This window comes from Benincasa hispida, chromosome 6 (assembly GCF_027475165.1).
Source record: "Benincasa hispida cultivar pf3 chromosome 6, pf3_genome.v1.1, whole genome shotgun sequence".
NCBI lineage: Eukaryota > Viridiplantae > Streptophyta > Magnoliopsida > Cucurbitales > Cucurbitaceae > Benincasa > Benincasa hispida.
This window is the reverse complement of record NC_143483.1, coordinates 47,449,176-47,458,497: the sequence shown is the minus strand read 5'-3', so window position 1 is coordinate 47,458,497 and position 9,322 is coordinate 47,449,176. Positions and strand designations below refer to the sequence as shown.

General features: G+C 35.2%; 1 protein-coding gene across 1 annotated transcript; it reads left to right on the top strand.

The window, feature by feature from the left end:
• The first annotated feature begins 793 nt into the window (after positions 1 to 793).
• On the top strand, positions 794 to 7,010 carry IREG3 (iron-regulated protein 3). Its single transcript, XM_039034272.2, has 14 exons — positions 794 to 1,610; positions 2,025 to 2,259; positions 2,368 to 2,431; positions 2,558 to 2,682; positions 2,764 to 2,853; positions 2,998 to 3,177; positions 3,253 to 3,327; positions 3,547 to 3,648; positions 3,723 to 3,840; positions 3,925 to 4,071; positions 4,442 to 4,548; positions 4,639 to 4,752; positions 5,029 to 5,322; positions 6,739 to 7,010. Exons 1-14 carry the CDS (start codon positions 1,441 to 1,443, stop codon positions 6,745 to 6,747), a joined length of 1,830 nt encoding a protein of 609 aa, XP_038890200.1. The 5' UTR covers positions 794 to 1,440; the 3' UTR covers positions 6,748 to 7,010.
• The last annotated feature ends 2,312 nt before the right edge of the window (positions 7,011 to 9,322 follow it).

The following is a 9,322-nucleotide window of genomic DNA, read 5'->3' as shown; positions in this document are numbered from 1 at the left end:
TTTAACTTTAAGATTTATTAGATATATTTTAAAGTTCAAACGACCAAATAAATCTTTAAAAAAAATTAGTTCAATAACATGTGAATTGTGAGTGAACATCTAAATTCATAACAAAATCACGTAAATGTTTTATCCACCTAATATATTAAGGAAATACTTTTTAGTGCTAAAGTTTTGAGATAGTTTTTATTTGGTTTCTAAATTTCAAAATGTTACATTTCTATCCCTAAATGTTATGTCGAGTTTAGTTTGATTTCAATTTGGTTCCAAGATTTCAACATGTTACATTTTTACCCCTATGTTTTGATTTTAGTTTTCATTTAATCCATATATTTCAATATTCACTTTTATCCCTAAATTTATGTTAATATTTACTTTGATATTTGGTGTTAATTTTAAGTTAATAAATTATAAATAATTTTTTATATGGATGAAAAATTAGTGATAACTAATTGATTATAATTCTTTTAAATCTTTTCAATTAATAATCAAGAGCGATGGTTAATGAAAAGTTAAATTAAAAGTATGAGTCAAAATCTCACAATCAAATAAAAACAAAACTTATTATTTAAAAGTAAAAATATAAAATCTCGAAACATATAAATCAAATGAAAATTAAACTCGAAAGTTAAGATTAAACCTGTAATAAAAATTTAACGAACAAATGAAAATCAGACATAAAAAGACGAAAGGAATTTATTCCGTAGTGGAAAAAAATGTCTTTTTGAACTAGTTTTGCTAGGATTGGCGTTAATACATTCAAACATAACCGCTAAAAACTTAACACTCACCCAAAATGGGACGTCGATTTATGTTTGATAATCTCAAAATCACCAAAAAAAAAAAAAAAAAAAGCTCAAGATATTTTTAAACCAGTACAACAAGGATTCAATCAAATCAAGCTCCAGCCTCCATTATGAACGCTCGTTAATTTCCATCTTAATTTCCATCTCAATTTCCTTTGTAAACTTGTTTACGCAATCCAAATTGTAAATTTCTAATGGCCCACGAACCCCAGTGTCTCCGAATCACACCTAACTTGAGGCTTAAAATGATCTTACGCCCCAAAGCTTTGAACCCTCCGCTGGATGCTACTCAGAACCAAAATCAGACACCACAAGGATAAGGTTCTTTCCCAGCTTCTTTTCCATTCTGAAAACCATCCATTCCCCACAAAACTTCTCAACCCATATAATTCAACAAGAATCAGATTGTGGGTTGGTTCCAATTTCAAGCATTTTCGATTGCCCATTAGGATTTGAGTTGAGGGGTTTTGATTTTGGTAAGGAAATCGTTGTGGGAATTCTTTTTTCATGTGTTTGAAGAAAACCCAGTTGCTGATTTGCGCTTGAAGGGCTGCATGAGTGGGGAAAACTCCATTTGTAGGCTCTTCAAGTTTGGGAGCTTGAACTTGAAGCAAAAGCAGCAGCAGCAGAAGCCATGGCTATTGGTTACACTCTTGCGCTCAGTCAGACCCACTCTTTCAGTTGTTTCAAATTTTCAATTCGTGAAGTTTCTTTATCGTCGCATTCTTCTAGAGTTCGCTATCGCTTCGTTTCTTGCCGACGGTTGAAGAATCTGAATCAGACTTGCATTTCTTCCAGCTCCCGGTAATGCCCACCTGCGATAAAATGAATTATATTGTAACTGTAAGAGGGAGCTTGACGTAGGTGCATTTGTTGTCTGTTATACCTTAGCTTAGCTAATGACTTAGCTGCTAAATATTTCTGTTGCTCATATAACAATTGATCATGTGAGTTAAGAGTTTGAATGTTCTGGTTGGTGAAATAGAGTTTTGTGCAACTGAGGAGCCTTAGGTTTGTGCTTTGCATTTTAATTGGATCCATTATCATGTTATGAGATAATGAAAGTACAGCAACTTAGGTCAATTGGTCATATCTTTTATCTACCTTCAAATTGTAATACATTTATGTTCACCAACTCCCTTTAGTTAATCTTGAAATATTGTTTTTATGTTGGGATTGGTGATTAACTATCTCTGTACTGGAAATTTTTGGCTTTAGGCTTCAGAGAGTCATTTCAAAATGTTCAATAACCAACTCCGATGTACAATTCGATCAAGTTGCTGTAGAAGATGATGTGCAAGAAGCTTTATCTTCTGTAGAAGCTGATTGTTCACTTGCAATTGTGCAATTGAATTCTGGATTCCTTGAGGCTGATACTTTGACTCTACAGACAGAACCTCTTAGTTTATTGACCGAAGGGACTTATGTCGATAGTCTTTTGACAACTTTGCCTGTATGCTGCCTTGGAAATTTCTTTTTCTCTATGATTTAATGCATTTGATTCGAAGATAATAGTTCAAATCAGTTAATCGGGCATTAAACCCTGTTTATGTAATTGTAGGTTTTATCTGAGGAGGAGCAGAATGTTCTTGCAGCGACTCCAGCTCATCCGGCTGGACTGTATGGTAAGAGTGATGTTTCAGCCATTGTTTGACTATGATACTTTTAGATATGAACTATAATAAGGCTTTTATATGGATCCTGCCGCCTGGTAGTTGTTTCCAACCATAAATAATACTTTTATCTTACAGCTTTATATGCCTCATGTATCGCGGGCAATTTGGTTGAACAGCTTTGGAATTTTGCTTGGCCTTCTGCCATTGCATTGCTTCATCCTAGTCTTTTACCAGTTGCAGTTATGGGATTCTTTACTAAGGTACTAGCTGTTCATCAAGATAAATCAGTTTGAATTATGGTGCAAGAGAAGTGCTTTCTAATATGTCAAAGGTGTCAACAGCTTGCATTAATAGTTGGAGGTCCTTTGGTCGGGAAGTTTATGGATAATTTTCCCAGAGTACCTGCATATACTTGCCTGAATTGTGTTCAGGTATCTTTGTACATTCAAATATGCTTAATATCAGAAGTCCGATACTAGAGCACACGTGGAACTTAACTAGCCGAAGCCATTATTGAACTCAAATTGAATTTGGCCTGGTTTTTATTACATTTAAGGTTTCTCTGTTTTCTTCAGGCTGCTGCTCAATTGCTATCTGCTTCAATGGTTATTTATGCCCATACTGTTCCACATTCTGCTGCATCATCATCCATACTTCTCCAGCCTTGGTTTATAACACTGATTTTTGCTGGTGCCATAGAGAGGCTATCTGGAATAGCACTGGGTGTTGCTATGGAGCGTGATTGGGTTGTGTTGGTAGGTTTATAAATTATTTGTATCCTTTTTATTCAAGATATGTCTTTAAAACCAGCGTACTGTTTTGATGTACAGTTAGCTGGAATCAATAGGCCTATTGCACTTGCAGAAGCTAATGCTGTTCTTAGTAGAATTGACCTTCTCTGTGAGGTAAATGGTGCTTCTGAACTAAGGTTCTTTTCCAGCTCCATGAAATCTTGATTTTCTGTTTGTTAATCAGAAATGGCATGCAATTGAACAAAAAGTTACCATTTAGGCATTCACCTTATATCTGTCCCCTACGTCTGTTAAACAGAGTTCCTGAGTTTGTGATCGGAGTATCTATATGAAAACTTGCACTCAATTGACTAGGGTATTCTTAATGTGCAGATAGTTGGAGCATCTTTGTTTGGCATTATCTTATCTAAGTATGACCCAGTAACTTGCTTGAAGTTCGCTGCGGGTTTAATGTTATGGTCCTTGCCAGTAGTGGTAATTACTTGTTCCCATGTTAATTAGATATTTTATGAGATGTAAGTTTGTTAATTGTTACCGTGTTTTGCTAGGTTCTACTTACGTGGTTAACCAACCAACTCTCCACTGGTGTTCTTGATCGTGCAAAATGTTTGCAAACTTGTTGCGGTGATCCTACTGAAGTATCTTCACTTGGTGCTGAGAGTATAAGTAAACCTTCACTAACCATTATGTAACCTAAATGAAGGCATTCTGATAGATTTTTCTTTCTAATATTAGTTTTTGTGCTTTCAGTGGATGTGGGTGTAGAAGTTATTAAAAATGGATGGAAGGAGTACTTGCAGCAACCAGCACTTCCTGCAAGCCTTGCCTATGTGCTCCTCTACTTCAATGCTGTCCTTGCTCCTGGCAGTTTGATGACAGCATTCTTAACTCAGCAAGGTATATTTACGACTCCATACTCTATGATTATCATATTTTTAAATTTGTTCTTCCAAGCAGGTGCAGCTTCAACATGTACCCACCTCTTATAGAACCATTAGCATTGTTATTCGTATAAAACCTTAGCTAGATCACGTTAACAGATTGCTGTACAACAAATAATTTAATTCCTTGATCCTTGAAAAGTTGGTGGATCCTAATTCCTAACTACTGCATCAATGACCATACCGCTGCCGAAAGCCCCAAAACTCCTTTATTTAGAACTCGTATTCCAGCAAAGATTATGTCTATTCCTTGACTTACTTTCTGAAACTTTGTTCTTCGGTTTTGAATGGCAAAATTTTTGCTTTTGGTTGGTATTGACTTACAGGTCTTAGTCCATCAATAATTGGTGGTTTTAGTGGATTATGTGCTTTCATGGGTGTTACTGCAACCTTTGTATCCGCAAATTTGGTCAGGCAATTTGGAATTTTGAAGGTCAGATTTTCTTCCGTGTTTATTCTCTTAATTACATGTGGTTCTATATCTTGGACATTGTCTCACGCACTTCCTAGTTACATTTGTCAGGCTGGAGCAGTTGGATTAATATTTCAGGCTGCACTTCTTACAGTTGCTGTTGCTGTGTACTTGAGCGGGTCTCTTTCCCGGCAGAGCCCTCTTCTTTTCTTCTTATCTATGATTGTAAGAATCTAACCCCTATACAGAATCACTTCCAGTTGGACAAGCTAATCTGATTTTAGATAATTGTTGTCCATAAATTAGCTTGTTTATATTCGAAATTTCACTATCTGCAATCTAAGTTATTATTATTCATAAGAGGAGAAGATTTGGCTCATCTTGCTTATAGGATGTTAATGAAACCTTAACATTCTAATTGATGCTGCTATTAGCTCAAAATTTGATGCATCGGATAATCTTTTTATCTTTTGTTTTCCTAAATAATTTTCCTACATGCAGGTTTTATCTAGGTTGGGACACATGTCATATAATGTTGTAGGGCAACAGATTCTTCAAACTGGTATTCCATCATCCAAAACGAACCTCATTGCATCAACAGAGGTCTCAGTCGCTAGTTTGGCAGAGTCTATAATGTTGGGAGTTGCAATAATTGCCAATGATACTTCACATTTCGGATTTCTAGCGATGCTGTCACTGCTATCCGTTGTTGGAGCGGCAGTGATGTTCTGCCAGTGGTTGTTGAATCCAACTGATGAACAAAGAAAACTTTTCTCTTTCAGCTCTCAGTTCGAGGTAAGGTCAAAAACTCATTGAAACTTTAACTCGTTATGCAACCAGTTAGCAACATATATCAGAAGCCAAGGGAAGTGGTATCACTGTCATATTGGAACTACTTCAGAAACTCTTTGTTGAATTAGCTTGAACTTTGGAGTCATTGTTTGATTAGAGACTCCAGTGTCATTGTTGACTGCTTATAGATGTCCAAATGAATTTTCTTACAAGAATTAGTTAGATCTGCTGTAAAAAAATTCATACATAAAGTAAACAGATCTGTCATAGAAGATAGATTAGAATTAAAGAGGGTAGTCATGGAGGTTGCACTATTAAGACCTCTTGTGGATTAGAAAAGCTGCTGTTTAGCTAAAATTCTTGTCTAAATGCGATTCTGTCCCTGTCGGTAGAGGTGGGAAACAAGAGCCAAAAAAATCATTACATTGGTGATTCCAAGGAAAGAAAAACCAATAGAAGTTAGTACATAGCCGAAGGATGAAATTGACCAAAGAAAGGATTCATAGAGTTTACCATTTTGTAGGAGTGGGAAGCTGATTAACAAACGTATAGGGGCAAAGGCAATCTGTTGTAGTTTGTACCTTCTCTATATTTCCATAACGGTGTGTTATATTGTGTCAACTTTTGAGTTTAAGCTCATATGGCTTTACTTTTGGACTCCATCTAAAAGATCTCATACCACTAGAATAGAGATGTTTCTTTACTTTTGTTTAAGGATCTTCCACACTTCTGATTAATGTAGGACTTGTATCCTCTTGATAAATTCCTTACAACTGACTATAATTATAATTAGTTCTATTTTTCTAAAAAGAAACCTGGAAGACGAATTAACATGAAGCAAAACCAGCCTAAGGCGGGGGAGGATTGCTCCCCTCCCAACAACTACTTGCAAAAAGCCTTCCAATCTAGAAGGATCAACGAGATGCCATTGCCTCTATGGATAGGATCATAGATATGAGGTATATAACTAGGTCTTCTGTTGTCAACCACGGACTTGAAGTTCTTGTCTATAGTTGTAGATGGATCGATTAGGGCCAATTTACGTGGATCTAAACGATAAGGTCATAATGACCCTTAGTTTTTTTTTTTTTTTTTTTTTTCCGATGAGAAATATTTCATGACCCTTAGTTTTCTTGTCAACCAAATATTGTAGGATCAAATGATTGTCATATGAGATTATTAGTTGAAGTGTAAGCAACCTGACCAAGACACTCACCAGTATAAAAGAAAAATTAAGAATTTTGTAGGATATGGATTTGGTACCATAAACTTCAAAATTCTAATAACTCATATTTTTTTAATGAAATTCTAAAAAGGAAATTTAGGGATATGACACGACACTAAAAGAAACATTTGCCAGTAACATGGAGATGATTATTATTGTTTAATGTTGCCTGACAATTCATTCAATGTTGGCAGATGTCCTGATGCTAAAGCTGTGTTTGACATAAGCTGGAGCTGTTGGATTCTTGATACATAGGACACAAATTAATATGTAAATTGGAAAGTCAAGCCCATACCATCCTCTCTTTAATGTGCTCAATTTACTTTGTGGGTAAATGAATACACAGTGAAATGAAACAATCCCCCCACAACATATTTCAAAAGCTAGACTAGACTCAATATCAATTCTGACATTGTACATACATTTCCTGTTCATGTTGTAAAGCAATCAGTTCATTTAGCTTGAATACTTTTTCCTTCTATAGTGTGGAGAATCTTTTAGTGAAGCTCCATTTTAACCAAAAAAGGGGAAAGGAAAGAAGAAAAGGTCCAAGGGTATCCTTTGATCATGTTACTTTTTCTTTTTAGCTGGAACATGGCAAGATTAAAGGACTGTTTATTGTTTCATGTTCTTCATTTCATTCTTGCATAGTAAATCATCATGAATCCATGATCTGGAAGGATCAAGATTTTTTACCTCACTTTCTCTTGAAAATTACTGAGATATATTTGAGTTTTGAAAAGAAGTCTGAGTAAGACTCTGAAGTGTTCAGTTTCTTTTTAGTTATGGTTCCATCTTCAGCTGATAAAAATGTGTACAAAAGTGCTGTTGCTTGATGGTAACCATCAATGGCTTAAATTGTACCTTATTTTATTAAATTTCTCTTCTCTGGTTTTCTGCTGGTTTCATGTTACTGAAATTTCAAGATGAGTGGCCAATTGGACTTCAGTTTCATAGTACTGGACATTTCCTTCCCCTCTACTTTACTTGTCCTTACTCATTTTGGCATTTATTGTGGGGAGGGGGGTATGCCTCATTTACTGTCATGAAATATTGTGATTGTGTTCAAGCCCACAAAGCCATTAACTCTTCTTGGTTAGCTTTTTCTTTTTTTCCACTCAATTTCCTTTCATCAGCCAGGTTAGTGAGGTTCAGATAACACTACTAGTGAAAGAAAGAAAGAAGAAAAAAGTCACCCTATTCTCCATTGTGCAATGGAATCTACTTTCCTTTGTATGTTCTTTGAAACCCATGCTTCCAACTTTTCCAAATTGAACCACAATCTCAATGGCAACTAAAGTGTAGAGTCGTGAACATGTTAGATCACTTCGGTCTTTTTTCGATATGAAACTAAATCGATTTAATTGATTGAAATAGACAAGATTGATTTAACTATTGACCGAACTACCAAAAGCCGACCAAACGAAATAGAGAAGCATCAATCTTCATGTCAAATATATATCAATATCACGTCAATTCTTGAAATTAGCAAATAGAAAAACAACAAATGATGTTGAGTATGCATTGACATTTTACAAGAAAGACCTTAATCGCTCTTAGGAGACAAAAATAATGTAATTACTTACTAATAACACCCTACATTTCTTTTTCTTGTCGCCAAAAGAAAGGCTTGATTCATGATCTTCAAACTATGATAGAAACCAAGCAGATTCAAGGACAGAAAGGAAAACAATCGTTCGCATCACAAACAGTTTCATCTTTCAATTCCAAAAAATAGCTCAGAGCCGAAATAAAACAATATACTCCATCCTTTTCTTATTTGAAACTAAGAGGGCGTTTGGACAACAGTAATGTAATGGATTTGTAATATAATATAATCCAAAATTCATGTTTTGATTGAACGTTTTGAACCCGATTTGTAATACAAAACTCATTCTGTTTCTGCAGTTTTCAACACAATCCTCTTTTCCATCGTTTTCACGCTTCACGATCCTATTATCATTCTATCTTCGATTACTCACACATTCCAACATCCCCGATCCTGATTATATTCCAACTCTCCAAGTCGTTCCTAGATGAATGTGCTGATCAAATAGACAAACAAATTGGAATTGATTTTTTAGTTTTGAAGTCCTGAGCACAAGAGCCAAGAGAGTAGAAGTCGATGGAACGTAAGTGCGTGCATTGGCCGTTGGGCAGCGGGCAGCGGCTCGTAGAGGTCACGCAGCACTTGGCCTCGTAAGCCTACAAGGTGCAGCCATCTACTCACGTGCACCATTTTTTTCAATTCCTCTTTATTTGTTTTCATGACTCCCTTTTATATATCTCATTAAACTTAGAATTCAACCCTTTTGTATACTTTCGTTCATCTTAATTGCAATACACTATTTCGATCCCATATCGATAAACTCGGTTAAAATTTGTGGTACAAATTTCATCTATATGTTCTCGAAAAGTTCTTCAACCATCAACATAACTTTCACTACATATATCTTATGTAACTGTCAAGTTAATACTTTGTGCAAACTAGTAGAATCGCCTAACGTCGCATCCTCTATCATGATGTGTATGTATGTACACACATACATATGTTCGAAAGGGCGGGGTGATGCTAGGATAGTGCCTTACCCTGATTGCTCAATTGTTAACCGAGTTAAACCATTTCGACGATCCTTCTTTTTAAATAAAATAATATTTATTTATTTAATACATAAAATGAAAGTCTCATTTTTCGTATTTTAAGATTAAAAAACATTTTGGTATTACGATGGTATCTACTTTTTTTTTATTATTAAATTTGAAAATTTATGTCTTCTA

Coding starts and splice junctions, on each gene's coding strand:
- IREG3 (XM_039034272.2), top strand. CDS start 1,441: ATGGCTATTGGTTACACTCTTGCGCTCAGTCAGACCCACTCTTTCAGT. Junction 2,260..2,367: donor GTCTTTTGACAACTTTGCCT/GTATGCTGCCTT, acceptor ATGTAATTGTAG/GTTTTATCTGAGGAGGAGCA. Junction 2,432..2,557: donor TCATCCGGCTGGACTGTATG/GTAAGAGTGATG, acceptor TTTATCTTACAG/CTTTATATGCCTCATGTATC.